Source organism: Syzygium oleosum, unplaced genomic scaffold (assembly GCF_021117445.2).
Source record: "Syzygium oleosum isolate NSW1041296 unplaced genomic scaffold, Sole_v2.1 Sole_v2.02, whole genome shotgun sequence".
NCBI classification, from domain to species: domain Eukaryota; kingdom Viridiplantae; phylum Streptophyta; class Magnoliopsida; order Myrtales; family Myrtaceae; genus Syzygium; species Syzygium oleosum.
The window spans coordinates 22,913,462-22,931,126 of record NW_026607486.1 but is presented as its reverse complement, the minus strand read 5'-3'; the positions used below and the strand labels follow the sequence as shown (position 1 = coordinate 22,931,126).

Below are 17,665 nucleotides of genomic sequence, written 5' to 3'. Positions count from 1 at the left end.
ATTTCTTAGTCTGCGTTCATGCATGAAGAGGGAGTGACCTACAAGCATTAAATTTCCAAGCACAAACAGCGTTGTCTTTAGCTTTCGACATTATGTTGGAGCAAGAATGCCGAGTCCATCTTGGAGAACGAGAGAAAGCACTAACAATTACATAAAGGCAGCTCGTTGAATGACTTTTTGGACGGAAGTTGCCTCTTCTCAAGTGTGCTTGACCAATCTATCTCAGTCAATTCAGTGTGGTTTATTGCAATTTCCATGGAGCAAAACCATGTGCATGTCGTGGATGGGTTAGGTCTAATTCCAAAGGAAAATGCGTGCGTTGGGAGTGAGGAGGACACTTTGTGATGGTTACAGGTCGTGGTGGGAGACAACCCTTTGCTTTCACGAATGAGAGATTGGTGTGGACTTTGGCATTCTCTAAAACAACATAATGCGATGTTTACCCCCATCAACAGAATAATGATCTTTTTAATCATATCGAAATCTGTGGGCAATAATTTATGGTTCTAAACCCCCAATTATGATCCGAGCCGATAAGAAAGACCGATGTTTCATGGTTTAAAAACATAATTTTATAGTTGATTGTATCTCACCAATACCTCCGGTGCCGACTTTTTCATATCATTGAGAATAAGCTTTTAAGTAGCCAATAAAGTTGCCACGTTTGCAAAAAACTTATGACATAAGACATCTGCCATTAGCGTTTGCTTTGCTAGGACGGTAACTGAAATACCGATTATAGCCTTTTGGAAGCTCTAATCATCTCTCCTGCTTCATGTTCAATTCCTTCGAATGCTGCTTCTCTTTGACGGGGCTAAGGAGTTTCACTTCCCTGATGCGGAAAGATATGCTAATTTTTTGCATATGGTTGAGAGTTAGGGCGGGGCAAGAGAGAAGTTGGGTCTTTACATGTGAAACAATAATAACTTAGCAAGCTGATCGTTACCTAATTAAAATCAAAATCGGGGCTAAACATATCGGTACTCCATGTGTAAAAGATCCTAAAACAGATAAAAAAAAGCTTTTGCATATTTTCATTGACAGAATCTTGCAATTTGGATCATCAAAGCTGATTCTAGTCCGCGAACCGATTCAGTGGTGAGAAAAAAGAGATGGGTCTCGAAGTATGACACATGTTCGATTCTCTGTAACATTCAATTCCCATAAAAAAATGATTCTAACTTTGACCTATCCACTTGAGCTTTCTCGCATGCTCTCACCGAATGAGTGAGGTTAGTGAGGTATTTTATCGGCTTTCTCGTCAATAACGAAATGGAGAAAAAGGATAACACTATATTTACCGACAATATAGTAACTAGGCTGAATGGCAGTTGGTGGGCCTTATAAGACCATTTGTCTTCAAATTGGGCCACAACTTAGTTCAATTAATATTTTTTTTGGGACGAGGCTGCCAATACATGTCTAGGCCCAAACCCTTCCTGCTTCTGGGCCCATTTGCTTCTTCTTCTTCTGCTTCTTCGTTTTTTTCTTACTTTGTTTACAAAAAGGCTTGCGCCAATATAATCATGGGACCTGAAAAGGGGTAAAAAGAACATTCATGTATTTCTCGAATGCATCCATAAAGCAAAGAAAAATCTGAGCACTTGCCCAAAATGAAAGAAGAGAAAATCTTTATCCTAAGCAAATTATGCGTAAGGAGAACACGGTTGACAACAGATATGAACGGTCATATGATATAATGTAAGTCACAAACATCGGATGCGATAATTCGAGCTCCAACAGTACGTTATCAAAGATCTCCGAACTATAGAAAAAGGAAAATTAGGAACGTTATTTAAAGATTGGACAAACTAAAGTTAATTATAAGGATATCTCACGTTCGATCTCTTCTCGTGCGACATTGAGATGACCGTTTTCGAGTATTTTGAGACAAAGATGAGTAAAGGAAAAGCTGAAATGGTTAATCCTTTCGATCCGGCAAGAACCTTCTCCATCCAGAGGGGTCTTCGTTTTAACCTCTGGAAGAAGCTGCGAAAAGGGAGCGCCTTTAAGGCCCACTAGCTCTGTAAGCCGTAGGCTTGGAAAACCCCCCAACAACTCCGAGTACTGACGCTACACATGCCCACGTAACCACGTTTGACCTTGCTTCTGATCGACACCAAACCTCTCTCTCTCTCTCTCTCTCTCTATCTGAGACAGATACCCGGAGTGAAGGGTGCTCTCTCTATGCAACAGTGAACTTTGAGGTCGTCTTTAGTTTCTGGGTCCGATGGGCAGTTGGAGAAACCGCCCTCCTAGGAGGAAATACCACCCCTATCGTTATCTTTACCGAGAAGGCGCTCACCGTTCCTACCACGACCAATCCACTCCAGGTACATTGCGGAAGAGAACGCAAGAATCCTTTTGTTCTTTTTCCCTCTTGGGTGTGTGTTGGTTGCGTCGTCTGAATCGCCTTTGGATGTCTTCTTGGAAAGGAGGGTAAGAAACTAGCTTAACATTACTGGGTTGCTCTTCGATCATGATCTCTGTGTGGGGCAAGATTTCTTTTCTCTCGATTTTTGGATTGACCCAACTTCTCTGTCTTTCAATTCCTAATGTTTTTACTGATTATGCTAGGAGAGAATTGAGGCTCTTGTTGCTTATCTGTGCGAGGAATTCTTCATTTGAGGAACTTGTTAACTGTTCATGATCAGATTTAGGTGACTCCTTTGTGTATGGTGGTGGTTTCGGTTCTTATTCCGAAATGTGGGTCATTTTGCTTGTGGAGCTGGTGTTGTTCAGTTGCATTGCCAACGAAAATGAATTTAGTGTTTTCAATGTTGTGAAAAATTGCTTTGTCAACTAAAATTCTTTATGGTTGCCGTCTTTATGTATATGTAGCTATATGTGCTCCCACTTCATAGTTTTGGCAAAGGAAAGTGTTGTAATTTTGGGTGGTGGAATGAGACAGGCATTGGGGTTTGATTATGTTATGCATACATTCCTCTCGATAGATTGCGCCAATTCATTTTCCTCGTGATTGTGTCTCGAGAACTGAGGTTTCAAAAGGCTCTTTTGTGATGTTAGTTTTAGCTATGGTGTGATCCTGAAGTTCAACTTGTTCAAGTTTTTGCGAGTGCAAGTTATTTGTCTGTCCAAAGATAGTGCTGCTTATAGAGAATGCGTGTGGCAAGAGAAACACCTGTGCACTCTCGTCTCCTCTCCAGTGGTTTCTACAGCCAGTGGACATTGCTGGTTTTACTTAATAGGCTTGATCTATCTACCATATGGACAATCATGATGGCTAAATCTCACTGTTTTGAGTTACTCCTGTCTGGCATTTGTGAATAAACTTCCTGTAGCGCAGTTCGGAATTGTTGATCATATTGTCTCTATTTCTTACAGTTGAATTCCTCATATGCATGCGATTGAGTAGTGTATTGTGGTGAGGGAAAGTCTTTCTTTTCTCGTGTTTGAGACTCACAAAAGCGAGTTGGTGCAGGTTCTCTGATTAGTAAAGAAATATAAAATGGCTGTTTGATTTTTTAGTACTACTTATCCCCCTTGCCTCAATTAACTATGTTCTTTGATCTTGATAGAGGATTTTCGTGGTTATGTACATTGTTAAAGAAAAAGGAAGAAAGCTAGCAGATAGTTTTTGGAGTAGAAGTTAATTGAAGTGTCTCTTTTAGATTGGATTCTAATAGTGAATTCTTATGTGCACTCGGTATTGCAGAAATGCCCTGCAATCATATAACAGCAGCATGCTGTACTTGGTAGATTGATTGGAAACGCTTTTTACGTTCCAAAAGTCCTGCAGTATGCTTTGTAATATATTTCCAAACAACTGAAACAATATTCTATAGCCATCTCTTTTATTTTCTTGGGTTCTGTTTTTAGAAGATTGCTTGTTAGCAATCCTCTAGAATCTGATTCTTCATAGCTTTTATGGCTTCTTACCAATTGGTTTAATATTTTAATGTTATGGCTTCTCACCAATTGGTTTAATTTTTTAATGCTGTTTGGCAAGATAACGTGCCTTCATGGGAGAGGAGATTCTGTAGACTGGTCGGAACAATTTCATGGGGGAAGATTGTTTATTCGAAGATGCTTCTGAACTACCATGACAATATCTTCCACTGGGATGATTCCGCTGCTGAAGAGGCATTCCAAAATGCCAAGAAACGGTTTTGGGCAGAGATCAATGGTCTCCCTTGTGATATCTCTCCGCCTGATCCAGATATTTATATGGACGAGATAAATTGGAATCAGGCCATTGACCCAGAACTTATCAAGGACCTTGATAAGCAGTATTTTAATCCGGACGATGTTGAAGAAGACGAAGAGATGGCGAGTAAAAAGAAAAGGATCGGGAACCTAGTTGGCTCACCATCTGATAGATGTGATGTTAATCCAAAAAACATCGAAAATCCTTGGGAAATAAACAATTTACATCATGGCGAGGATGTGAAGAATTCAGCATGGAGCACAAACTCATGGGATAATGAAATTTGTGAACCAGGACATCTGCATAGTGATGACAATCCATGGGAACAAAGCTACTCTCAGGGCAATAGGGTGAGGAAAGAAAATGTGTGGGCCGACGGGGTCAACTTATCAGGTTGGAACCAGTGGGGAGGCAATTCTAATCAGCTGAACAGTGGGAATTCTGAGAACGATGAGAAATGGGCCAAAACTGCCCTTAACTCTGCAGACTGGAATGCTGCAAAGTCAAGGAAGTTTGGTTCCAATCCTGATGCTATGGACTATGGCCATAGTAGAGAAGATAGAGCTTCAAAAGATGGAAGATGGAGAGAGAATGTGCGCACCACTTCAAGGGGTTGGAAAAACTGGGACGAGCACAAGGATGAACGGAAAAGGAGCAGAAGGACCTGGGTTCCTAGAGATGGAGAGGGCTCACGCAAGAGGGGAAGTTCTCATCAGCACACGTCAAGGTACAGGAGCCCTGGGTTCCAGGGGGACAATAAACAAGCTAATCAATATTGGAGCAGCGATAGAGATAACAAGAGGGTCAGTTTCGCACTTCAGTAATCTATAGCCGTTTTTTGGTGTGGGTTACTGCTTTTTGGAATCTTTGGTTTCATGAAGTTGTTTGTATAGAGAGTCCCAAGTTAGAGATTTGTGCAATCAGGAATTATATTCATTCGTTTTTTTTTTTTGGAACTGTGAATTGCACGTCCAATTTTGATGGGCTCTTCAAGGACTGATGGTTTTATCCATGTTTTAGTAGTAGAAAGTTGCTTGTTGCAACAGAAAAGTTTCTGTATACAGTGCTTCGAACTGTTGTTGTTTCAACAGAAGTAAAGATATATAAGCAGGAGAATCATTTCCATCACTGACAATGTTCTTTGGTTTTGCCCTATTAATCTTGGTATGTACTAAGTGCCTGAACATATATGCTTACTGGCTTTGTCCATCAATGAAAGCCAGGATTTTGATGTGGCTACTATTACTCACTAGCATTTTGATGTGGGAACAAGAGATCTTCAAATTTGGAGGAGTCGAGCAACTTGTTCATTTGCCGCCTTGGTTAGTAGTCAATCCAACAACTTGAAAAAATAAAAAAAAAGAGCATTATCGACATTAGAAAAATAAACATATAGATCTAAGATCCGGGTTCATTCACATCTATTGTTGCTTATTAGATTAAAATAGGAAGATATTTAAATTCGAGGATTCACATCATGCTGGAGTAAAAAGTAAATGAGGTCAGAATGCATCGGTGAGTGAATTCGGTATGGGCGGCCCGAATGAATCAAAGCTGGATTCAATGGGGGCAATTTCACCATGTCAAGGGACCGCGATGTGGCGAGCCAATCAAGGTTTACATATTTCCTGGAAAAAAGCACCCAATTTATGAAATTTAATTATAGAACACATCGTTAGTTCTATAAACATGGATAGGCTTTGATACCATCATAAAACTGTTGTTGGGTTCATGAGATAGCCTCTCAAAATGGACTGCCTCTGCAAAACTCCTAGAGATATCTCATTTGTCATGACCAACTCCAACCACATGACCTGAAGAAAACAGAGAAAGTAGTTTGAAAATTTGCATAGAAAGTTTGAATATCAGGTTTTCCCAGTCATTCAGAATCTATCATGCCGTGCCTGAAACAAGAGTTCTTCAACTCCATGGAATCATAGCAAGGAATTATATTCATGAAAGAAGTAATTATAATAAAATAAGATAACACTGGAAGAAAACCAATGTCAAGATGGACATGTTATGAGGAAAGAAATAACAGGTTTTCCCAGTCATTCAGAATCCTTCATGCCGTGCCCGAAACAAGAGTTTTCAACTCCAAGGAATCATAGCAAGGAATTATATTCATGAAAGAAGCAATTAGAGTAAAATAAGATAACAGTGGAAGAAAATCAATGTCAAGATGGCTTCACGAAAGAAATCATTCATCTCCTTTTTCATGTATATCACATTTGGATTGCCCAATTTAATATCACAAATGCATGAAATTACGTTGCTAATCCAACAAATTATTGATCCATTGTCCAGATATATCAACCTCTTGCGGTGAAGTGAGGTAGCGTAAAAGGAACACTAATCTTGGGTGCCTCTTTTTTTTTCGGAAAAAGGGAAAAAAACATAAAAGAAGTTCTTATGGATCTGTCTCGAACCTTTCACATGGTCAGACTTTTTCTTAGCATTGTTCTACGCATTCATACCCATAATTCATTCAAATCACATTCTTTTTACGTCAAGATGAACAATGCCAAGTTCTAAACTATATATGATCCCATCTTGTTTATTGAGCTTGTGCCTTAGTTTCTGAAATTAGCCTAAACATTCTTCTTTGATGGAGAATTATTACTCCAGTGGCCAAGTGCTTCAACTTGGTATAAAGCAAGGTGAGCCAATACTCATTTCTCCTGCAGAAGAAACAAAGAGAGGACTGTACTTCCTCACAAACTGGGACATTGTCCTCATTTCAGTAGTCCGAACCATCTATTGCTTCAAGTCAAATGGAAAAAGGAACGAACAGGCTGGTGAGGTGATCAAGAATGCATTGGCAAAGGTTCTTGTGCATTACTACCCTCTTGCAGGGAGGCTCACCATCAGCTCTGAAGGGAGGCTGATGGTGGATTGCAAAGGAGAAGGTGCAGTCTTTGTTGTGGCCGAAGCAAATTGCACGCTGAGTGAGCTTGGGGACATGACAAAGCCCGATCCTGAGAGACTTGGGAAGTTGGTCTATGGCATTCCTGGTGCAAACAGCATACTTGAGATGCCTCTTGTTGTGGCTCAAGTTTGTGAAACTTTCCTCACTATTGTTTTCTGATACCTGTCCCTACAATGTCAGTCTGTGTTTTATTGAAAATGTTCTTGTCCAAGCATTTGCTAGTTTTGAGTCTTGTAGTGCAACTATGCGCATCTTGTCGCGGAGTATTACTGTATCATGGCTAGGATATGATTGAGACGAGGTACCCAGACTCGACTTGATACAAAGATCCCTCCAAGAATGTTCACTCTGCCATTAAGTGTTAGACATTCAGCTGTTTCCCTTATCTGCAGGAGAGCATGTGCATTTGTGTATGCATCATCTCTTAAACAAGACTCATATACTCCAGATAGGATTGGATTTTGAAGGTAATTCACGAAAACTTCGAGTTCTGATTTTCATATCCAACAGGTGACAAAGTTCAAATGCGGAGGATTCACTCTGGGGCTGTGCATGAACCATTGCATGTTTGATGGGATTGTGGCAATGGAATTCGTCAATTCATGGGCTGAAACAGCGAGGGGCTTGCCTCTATCGATCCCACCATTCCTGGGCAGAACCATTCTCAAATCCAGGAACCCGCCAAAGGTTGAATACCCACACCAGGAACTCGCTGAAATCGAAGACAGGTCTAACTCCGAATAATGAGCTGCTGTATAATTCCTTCTGCTTCGATGCTGACAAGATCGAGAAATTAAAGGCCTAGGCAATGGGAGATGGACTATTGAAGAAATGCACCACTTCCGAAACTCTCTGCATTTTTATGGATTGCTAGAACCAAAGCACTCAGTATGCTGCCTGACCGACAAACCAAGCTGCTATTCGCTGTCGACATGCGTGCCAAATTTGATCCCCCACTTCCGAAAGGGTATTTTGGAAATGGAATAATGTTAGCACATTTGATCCGCCGGGCAGGTGAAATTGTGGAGAAGCCACTATCGTTCACTGTGGGGCTAATTCAAGATGCAATCAAGATGATCACTGAGAGTTATGTCAGGTCGACCATTGATTACTTTGAAACAAAACGATCGCGACCTTCCTTGCATGCACCGTCTTGATTAGTACCTGGTCAAGGTTGTCATTTCATAAGATAGATTTTGGCTGGGGAGAACCGCTTATTTCGGGGCCCGTGAACTTGCCTGAGAAAGAAGTTATGTTGTTCCTTCCTCATGGGAAGGATCCGAAAGGCATCAGTGTAGTTCTAGGTTTGCCTGCCGCTGCTATGAAGATTTTCCAGGAGGAGATGATGCAGATATAGGAAAGGCTAAGACCCTTTCACTTGATGCTGTTATTTTCTGCATTCGATCTTAAATTTTTGATGTGATTTCTTATGGATCTGCTTTGAGACATTTGCAAAGTAAATCCTTTGGTATTCCTTTTGTAGGGTGCATAAGGATCAATAAATAAAGGTGATGTTTAGTGATTTATTAGCAATTAACCCATCTCATGAACTAGTCTAATGTGTGTGAAAGATCAATTTGGTGGATGAGCAACACTGCAATGTGGAACAATGATGACTGGTGAAGTTGACATTCAGGTCGTTCCCATTGCAGACTAATCGATTACATTTGGTTTGCAGTGATTTAATTGACCTCTTTACTGAGAAGTCATTTGCATCGTGTCATATTATCTTTAAGGAATATCGCAAATTCTTTTCTTTCGCGCATCCTATCAAACATGAATACAGACAAATGAAACTATAGAATCCATGCTGCAAACATTCAGAGCCAAGATAGAATCACATGAAACTATAAGCACGCTACAGCTCTCTTAAAATTGGTTTTCGCCATGGTGTGTTTCAATCTCTCAAGTACAGTCAAAATTAGCTGCAGTTTACACTTCTTGTTCCAGACCGCCGTGAGTGTGGGAAATAACAGGCTTCTCTTCTAAAGAGACCTCAGCGTGTCGCCTTCATCCTTGTCCTTCATTGCTTGATTAGTCGTAACATAAATTCCGTTATGCAAAGGTGAGTCCCTTTGACAAACACAGTTAGAGACATCCATCAGACTATCTAATGTGCAAGTTTTCTGTATGGTTTGTTCCAATTGACAGACCAAATCCACACATGCCAGTCTCTGACCATCACAGATACGGAAAAATCCACAATTCTCGTAATGTAAGTGCTCTTCTGGATGAAGGAAAATATGTATAACAAGTGCGTAGACTGAGAAAGTAGCACGGTACACATATTCCTGTGCATAGACCATTGATCTTGTTTATTGAAGTTGTGCATCAGGTTCTGGATAAAGTTGAAGCCTTGAAGAACTTTTTTTTGATGGAGAACTGCTCTTCCAATCAACTGGGTATGAAGCAAGGTGAGCAATCACCGATTTCTCCTGCAGAAGTAACTATGAAAGGACAATACTTCCTTACGAAGCCGAGACATCGTCCTTGCTTCCATAGTCCGAACTGTCTATTACTTCAAGTTGAACCAGAACGTGATGAACTGGCTGGTGAAGCGATCAAGACCGCATTGCCAAAGGTTCTTGGGCATTACTACCCTCTTGCAGGTCAGCTTGCAATTAGCTCTGAAAGAAGGCTTATGGTACATTGCAATGGAGAAGATACAGTTTTTGTCAGGGCCGAAGTGAATCGCGTGTTGCAAGAGCTTGGGGACATGACAAGGCCCGATCCAGAGAGACTCGGGAAGCTGGTCTATGACATTCCCGGTGCGAACAGCGTACTTGAGATGCCTCTTGTTGTGGCTCAGGTTTGTAAAACTTCCTCACTATTGTTTTCCGATGTACTAGTCCCTGACAGTCTCGTTCTAGGTTTGATTGAAAATGCTCTCTCCCATCCAGGAAATAGGTTGGGATTTTTAATTCGAAACTTTGCCCAACTAAAGAGAAATGTTCCACATATGTCATGTACCAAGAAAAAAAATTCAGTTCATCGGCATCGAATCATGTGAGAACACCAATTTTCGAAATGAATCCATGTTACGGCCGAATCAGAATTATGTATATAAGAAATGACGGCCATTCCTATGTTGATATATTAAAATGGTGTTCATAGAGAGGAACTAAGATGCAAGAAGTGCCTAAAACAAAGATTGCCTCCACTAAAACTGCTAAAACTCTTTAAAAACTGGCACCACCTGCAAAATGGGTTATAAGCCCATATTTAACCCATATATACTAAAGTTGCAGTTCAATCAATTACATTCGGATTGCAGTGATCTGATTTATCTTTTTCCTAATAAGTCATTTCAAATCCCATCACATTATCCTCAAGAAATATACCAAGCCTGTGCATTCTATCGAACCCAAATTACACACATTCAAAGCCAAGATGAATCACATGAAACTACAAGCATGCCACTGCTCTCTTCAGATTGGTCTTCCCAATGGTGTGTTGGTCTCTCAACTAAAGTCAAAACTACACACAAGGCTGCTGCAGCCTACGCTTCTCGTTTTGGCCGGTTGCGAGTGCGGGAAAGAACAGGTTTCTCTTCTAAAGAGACCTCAGCATCATCACCTTCATCCGCATCCTTTATTGCTTGATTAATTGCAAGCTGGATTAGAGAAATGTAAAATCTGTTACGCTAGGGTGACCCTCTTCACAAACAGGTAGAAACATCGACAGACTATCTAAACAACAAGTTCTTTGAATGGTTTGTTCCAAGTGGCAGATCAAATCAGCATGCTGGTCTCCAACCATCAAAGATATGAAAACCCACATTTCTACGTAATGCAAGCGTGCATTCGCATGAAGGCAAATGCAAAAAATACCCAGTACAAGGAAAAAGAACCATCTAAAAACATGGAAGAAAGAAGTGGTCGCAGACTTTATCTGGCATTAAAATTGTAAAGGCAAAAATTTCATCTGAGGCTTCTCCAAAAATCTGAGAGAGGTATGATTCCTATTGCTATTACCATACAGAAGCAAGCAGACAAACATCCAAACAGTAACGAGAGCACAGATGAGAAAATAGCACGGTGTTCGTACGCAACCCTGTCTGCAAAGAAGAACTTCTCTATCTTGAGGTCACAAACTCACAACAGAGAAAAGGAAAGCAGACTATGTCGCTCATTTCACAAACTACAGTGTATCCTTATCGGTCCTTTTCTTAGCTGGCAACTTACTGTCCTTCGACATGCAAATCAAGGTGATAGCAATACTCGTGCTCTTAGAATACAGCAGACTTAGCTATGAATGACTAGAATATCTGCCAAACAAAGAAGAGTGAGGAGTTTTGTCATGCAGGTAACATTGCATCCTCGTGGCAAGCGGCGCAAAGCCGTCAACTAATCAGCTAAAGCTAAAAGATAAGAAACAAGAGTTGCGCCATTCCCTAGCAAACTCGAATTGCCCATTGAATTTTACACTGCAAGAAGAGAAAATCTTCTGTTTCCAATTCTCTACAAGAAATGGATGTCATCCATCAGCATCCTACCAGCTCTCAAATATTAGAGAAAATCTGAAAGTTACATACATGTATTTGTGCAAACTGCAGTCTTACACTAGTTAAAACACAACAAGCTTCAAGGGACACCGCACCCCGAAAGGCCAAGATTTTACTCACAGGATTCGCGATTTCAGAAAGCGGATTTCATACCTTGGAAATCGAACTCCAAAGCGGGCTTCAAATAATTAAGCTTAGAGAATGATGCTCCTCGAGGTCACTTGTTAAGCCAATTAACAAAATTTACCATTTTTAACACACTGATTCTCTCATACTGTACACAAGTACTTCAACAATCGAGCGAAGAACAAGCATCGCCTTTGATGCTGTATCGAATGTCATCACCCCTCCACAAAACCGGGAAAAAAGAACAGCAGGAAATCCGGAGAAAAACGAGGTTAAGAATCGAGGAAGAAGATGGAGATATCTAACCTCCTCGAGGAAGTCCCTGTCGAGCTTATCGGCGATCTTTATGGAGGCGAAGACGGTGACGACGAGGAGGGAGAGCGGGAACACGAAAGCGAACACGTAGCTGCTCGCGCTCGGGCCGGCGCGGGCCACCAGCCGTACGCCCCTGCCGCCGCCGCCGCCGCCGACGAAGCCGCCGAGGCGGCGGCGGGGTGCCGCCCCGCCGGGAGCCCGACCGGCGGCGAGACCCGCGCGCGTGCGGCGGGGAGGGGGCGGGAGGGGGAGCGGCAGTTGAAGCAGGGGAGGAGACTCGCCATGGCGTGTCGCCTTATCCCTTCGCCTTTCTTCGTTTTTCACAGCGCGCGCGCCGCGATGGCATTTTACCAAACTGACCCTGACCATGCCCGACGCCGTTCCACATGATCTGTGTAAAGGCCGCAAGCAAAAGCAAGACATTTAGCTTACCACTTCCGGTACTGACTGACTGACTAGCAACTACCCAAAATACACAGTGCCCTTCTTGAACAAGAAAAAGAGATGGGCTGAATCAACACCTCAGTTCGCTCGTATGATTGCTTCGGGAGTGCAAAAACCGTGGAGCTTCATTGTTTATGCTGGCATCAGTTTTTCGCGGCGGAGTCTACATTAGTATGCACGGGATGTGGTCGATCTTTGTCCATTCTCTTTCGCATTGTTGCTCGATCAGGGGGCAACCGCTGACCTCCAGGCGAGAGAGAGTGGCGGGAAGCCCCTCGACAGGCAAAGAGTGGAGCTTCCGACAATCTTTAAGCCTAAGATCTTCCAGGGATGTCAGGTTCTGCAACCAGTTAGTTCGAAACTCGAGGTTCGGGAGCCTTCCCAGGTGAAGGCTGGTGAGAGTGGGAGGAAGCATCCACTCGGGGAAAGTCGAAGGAGTCGAGCATCCACCAGTTACTGATAATTTGTCGAGCGAGTTCAGTCTATGCAAGCCCCAGTCGGTCAGGGGGCTAATGCTCTTGCAATCTTTGATCTCTAGGGATACTAGGTTGATGGGCAAACCGCCTTCTGGGAAGGACTCGATTCCTGGACAGTCTGAAATGCATAGTTCCTGAAGAGCAGTCAGATTCTGCATTTGCTCGGGCAATGCCCTGAGGTTCTCGCAGCTCATGACATGGAACCTTTTGAGATTGGCCATGGGAAGTCCTCCTTCAGGGAAGGATGTCAGACTCGGACACTGTTCGATTTCCAGATAATCAAGAAAAGCGAGTTTGTGCAGGCCATTGGGTAAGGACTTGAGACTAGTGCAGTTGCTGACACGAAAAGATTCGAGAACCCTTTCGCCATCTTGACTTAGGATGTCGGCTATTGACTCCAGATTCGAACAACTACAGACGGTCAGCGTCTTCAGTGTGAGCGGTAATTGGCCACTCGGGAAGGATATAAGAGAGGAGCAGTCGAAGATCTCCAAGACCTTGAGAAACACGTTGTCCCGTAGCATTATTCCATCAGGAAGCGACTCCAAATCCGGACAAAGGTCAATAGACAACTGCCGGAAAGAGGTGGGAATGAGTTCACTTGCACTCGGAAAGGAGGTGAGGGAATAGCATCCGCTTATGTACAGATACTCGAGCGATGTATGCCTGTTACAAATTATCCCTTTAGGTAGGGACTCCAGATTGCATCCGCGAATTGCCAGTCCCCTTAGCATGGACGGAACATTTGTCTCGGTGAATGATATAATTGCAGGGCAGTCCTTGATCGTCAACTCTTGAAGAGATGTGAGACTGTGAAGCGCGGTTGGTAGTGTCTGCAGACTATGACAACGCTCGAACTCCAAATACTCAATGTCCTTCGGAAGATGTTGCTCTTTCTTGGTCAAAGCAATCAATTGTGGACAATTGCGAATTACCATTCTCCGAAGAGAAGTCAACTGTTGAAACCCGCCATCATCTCCGCACAAATAGTTAAGATCAGCGCAACCCGTGATATTTAAATGCTTGAGCTGTGTCAAATGTTGCATCAGACCAGCGTTAAAATGAGTGAAATTTGAGATCTCACTAATTTGCAAGGAGAGAAGTGAGCTCATATCGAGGGCGGTTCCAAGTGATAGCGCGTCACATCCTCTAATGTCTAGTTGACGGAGCAGAGGAAGCCTTGGGAGTGGAGATGCCCACTGCTTGCATTCATGAATCACAAGTTTCTCCAAGCAAGGAAGATGGTCGGGTAGTTTTCCCCTTAGATTCTGACATCTCTCGATATAAAGCTCGCGAAGGCTCGGGAAAGCTGCAATTCCTTTATCATCTAGAGAACAAGACCAGTCCTCCCACTCCAACATGTCTCTGAAAATAAGAGTCTCCAGCGAGGGAAAAGGCTTGCCACGAGATAAGGCATACCCAAAAAATTCCAGACCGACACTCTTCACAGCATAAAGTCCCTTGACGTGGAGATGTTTCAGCGAGGATAGCTGAGCCAATGGGGGTAAGAACACGCATCTTCGACAATCTGTGAGGCTGAGAAACACCATCTTGGAGAAGGAAGGGTCCCCCAACCAAGACGAAAACCTTGTGCCTCCATACCATCTTATGTCAACCTTCTTTACTTTCGAATGAGGTTGTAGCATCTCTAGGACGGTTATCTGGACAATTTCGTCTTGTAATTCAAAGTTGCTGCTCCATTCCAATGTCAAAGTGGTCAGGTGCTTCTTATTTGTCAAATTGGCCTTCCTTGCATCCCAAAAATCTTCAACGTTCTCCAACCTTGATAAGGTAAGTGCTCCATGGAGATGCACCATATCGCGTAACTCTCCTATGTCAGAACCGCTTTTAGGGCCCACAACAAATTCAGGCAAAGTGCGAAGATTTCTCAGTCTACTCATATGCGAAGGCATGCGCGGTATTATACTCCTACTTATGTCGAAATACTGCAAGTTAATTAGGTCTGTTAAATCTGTAGGCAACTCTTCAAGAGAATCACAATCATTCAACATCAATGTTTGTAGGTTGTACAGAGTACACACAGATTGAGGTAGAGATTTAATGGCAGTGTGTGAGAGATTCAGGTAACGGAGATTTTTCAAATCACCAATCGAGTTGGGTAGCTCAGTGATGCAATAGCCACTCAAAGAAAGCACCCTCAGGCATCTCAACCTAGGTAAAAGATCTGTGACCACCTTATTGCTTAAGTAACAAAATCCGGTCTCATATGGAGACAATGGCAGGAATGTCCGTAACCACTCAACTTCAATTAATGATTCGAATTTCTTATACACGTCGTATCTACCACGAGGATAGGAGAAGTGACGAGCCTTTCCCAAAAAACCAGTTGGCTTTTGGAGCGCTGATCTACTCTCAAAGCTTAGGCGCATCTTTCTTGACACTAGCTGAGCCAAATTATTAATCAGGTCATGCATGATGTACCGTGATTTATCCGCAGTTGACTCCTGGAAAAATGATCTTGATAATAGATCATTAAAGTAATCTCCACCTAGATCTTCCATTCTTTTATCATCTTCTCCTTGCTGAACAAACCCTTCGGCCATCCATAGCAAGACTAGCTTGTCTTTGTCATATTTATAGTCCTTCGGGAATAATGAACAATATGCAAAACATCGCTTTAGATTTGCAGGAAGGTGATGATAGCTCAACTGCAGAGCAGGAAGTATGCCATTTCTTCTGGTTGGCAAATCCCAGAGATTACTATTCAAGATCTCTTGCCAGTGGTCAATCCCTAACTTAGAGCCAAGAAGGCTTACCAAAGATTTTGCAGCCAAAGGCACGCCTCTGCACTTCTTCACGATTTCTCTACCGATAACTTCCAGCTGATGATGAGTTCCTGAGTCAGCATTTGGAAAAGCATGTCGAGAAAACAATGACCAACAAGCATCGTCTGACAATTCCCTGAGACGATAAGGCGCGCAGGCATTCATAAATGACAAAGCAGCTTCATTGCGTGTTGTGACCATTATTTTACTTCCACGAGCACCAGCAAGGAAAGGTAACATCAGCTCATGCCAATTCTCATAGTTGTCATCCCATAAATCATCTAAGACGACGAAAAACTTCTTTTTGCTTAGCTCCTTTGCTAAGCTATTCTGCAGTAGCTCCAAGTTCATGGTTTCCCATGACTTATGAGTGGCCGATTCAAGAATCGCCTTTGTTACCCTTACCATATCAAATTGATCCGACACACAGGCCCATGCTTTCACATCAAAAAACTCATCCACCCTTCTGTCATTGAAGACAAATTGAGCAAGCAGAGTCTTACCAATTCCACCCATCCCCAAGAGAGGGACTACAGAGAACTCACTAGTTTGCCTTTCACTGTCACTGTCCAAAAGTAACCTAATTATTTCTTCTTTGTCATCATCCCTACCAAAAACACGAGACTCAACGAGTAGTGGAGTTGTTGGCATTCTTCGCATGATTCTAAACTTCCTCCCACCTTCACCTTTTAGTCCAAGCAAATCTTTTTGTTTTGCAATGAATTCTAATTTATCGACAATTTCCGTTATCTTTGACTTGATCGTGTCATCAAATGATCTAAAAGGAGGTACCAAGTTCCATTTGCGCACCTGATTCCCCATGTTTTGAGAGCCGGCTTGCAACTTGCATCTCAATGCTTCTGTGGCCAACACATCCAATATGTCCTCAGCTTCATAAGTCGTTTCTTTAAGCATGTCTAGCCAGGTCTCGATGGCCAGATTATCGTACTGCTTTTCCTCTGCATCATCAAGTACAGCAATATTTGTAAAATATGTAATCTTTAGCTTTTCAAGGAGGAATTCGTCGATGTTTGCGCGATGAAGAAACTCTGTGATGTCTCCAGACGTTAACTTGTCAAAAACCACCTGCAGGGCCGGAGAGAGAACTGCTTCCCACCAAACCATGTTTTGCTTTGGCTGCAGATGCAGAACTGAGACGAGAGAAAGCAGGGTGATAAGTTGGTGACTTCTTGATATCTCCAACTTTTGCTGAAAGGTGACTTTAAATCATTCATAGATAAACAGGAAAAACATTATGGCTAGAAGTAGACAAGCTTTTCAACTTTCCAATGACCCTCCTCCACCACTTGCCATGCCCTTTCCAGTCTTCCTATCTACCGACTTTTGACTCGTTCACCCAAATTGCTAAATGCAGACAAAAGTCAAGTCAAACTGTGATGCCTCATGCCTCCTCTGACAGCTAGATGGTTGAATGCTTCAAACTGGATTCCTTTTAAATTTTGAAGACATATATATAGTGTCTAAGGATCTGGGGATTGTAAATGAAAAAGAATGAAATATAGAAGGTTATTAATCTTTATCTACCCCTTGGCTTTGATACCATAAGTGTCCAAGGATCTGGGGATTGTAAATGGAAAAGAATGAATTATAGAAGGTTATTAATCTTTATCTGAACGTTTACGTTTATTAGAAAGGAATCTGGGAAATTGTAATAAAAAGATAAGGGCTACAAGGATGTATGTAACCTGTAATTGTCGTTCTAAATGATCAAAATATCTAATATATTGTGAAAATAAATATAGAATCTCAGATATGTCTCTGGATCTAGCAATAGCAAAAATATACTCTAGTACAAAAGTGCATATTTCTACACAGAAAACTATTAAATAAATAAAATTAAATAAAAGCACGAGCATTATAAATAATAAAGAGACCATAAGCAATATATAAAACTAA

General features: G+C 42.1%; 3 protein-coding genes and 1 pseudogene across 4 annotated transcripts; 2 read left to right on the top strand and 2 right to left on the bottom strand.

Moving 5' to 3' along the window:
- Positions 1–2,088: 2,088 nt before the first annotated feature.
- Positions 2,089–5,296, top strand: LOC115684861 (uncharacterized). Its single transcript, XM_030609794.2, has 2 exons — positions 2,089–2,333; positions 3,971–5,296. Exons 1-2 carry the CDS (start codon positions 2,231–2,233, stop codon positions 4,990–4,992), a joined length of 1,125 nt encoding a protein of 374 aa, XP_030465654.1. The 5' UTR covers positions 2,089–2,230; the 3' UTR covers positions 4,993–5,296.
- A 1,403-nt stretch (positions 5,297–6,699) lies between these two features.
- On the top strand, positions 6,700–8,454 carry LOC115684934 (omega-hydroxypalmitate O-feruloyl transferase-like; annotated as a pseudogene).
- Positions 8,455–10,294: 1,840 nt separating this feature from the next.
- LOC115684809 (uncharacterized) lies at positions 10,295–12,411 on the bottom strand. The gene is made up of 2 exons (XM_030609693.2): positions 12,034–12,411; positions 10,295–10,710 (listed from the first exon to the last, which is right to left on the bottom strand). The coding sequence occupies exons 1-2, from the start codon at positions 12,409–12,411 to the stop codon at positions 10,597–10,599; spliced, it is 492 nt and encodes a 163-aa protein (XP_030465553.2). The 3' UTR covers positions 10,295–10,596.
- On the bottom strand, positions 12,303–17,120 carry LOC115666165 (putative disease resistance RPP13-like protein 1). Of its 2 annotated transcripts, none has more exons than XM_030587942.2 (2): positions 12,564–17,120; positions 12,303–12,433 (listed from the first exon to the last, which is right to left on the bottom strand). In XM_030587942.2, exon 1 carries the CDS (start codon positions 16,871–16,873, stop codon positions 12,650–12,652), a length of 4,224 nt encoding a protein of 1,407 aa, XP_030443802.1. In that variant the 5' UTR covers positions 16,874–17,120; the 3' UTR covers positions 12,303–12,433; positions 12,564–12,649. The 2 variants fall into 2 exon arrangements, with proteins under 2 accessions (XP_030443802.1, XP_030443803.1); XM_030587943.2 differs by lacking the exon at positions 12,303–12,433 and having other exon boundaries at positions 12,479–16,707; positions 16,835–17,118.
- Between the last annotated feature and the right edge of the window lie 545 nt (positions 17,121–17,665).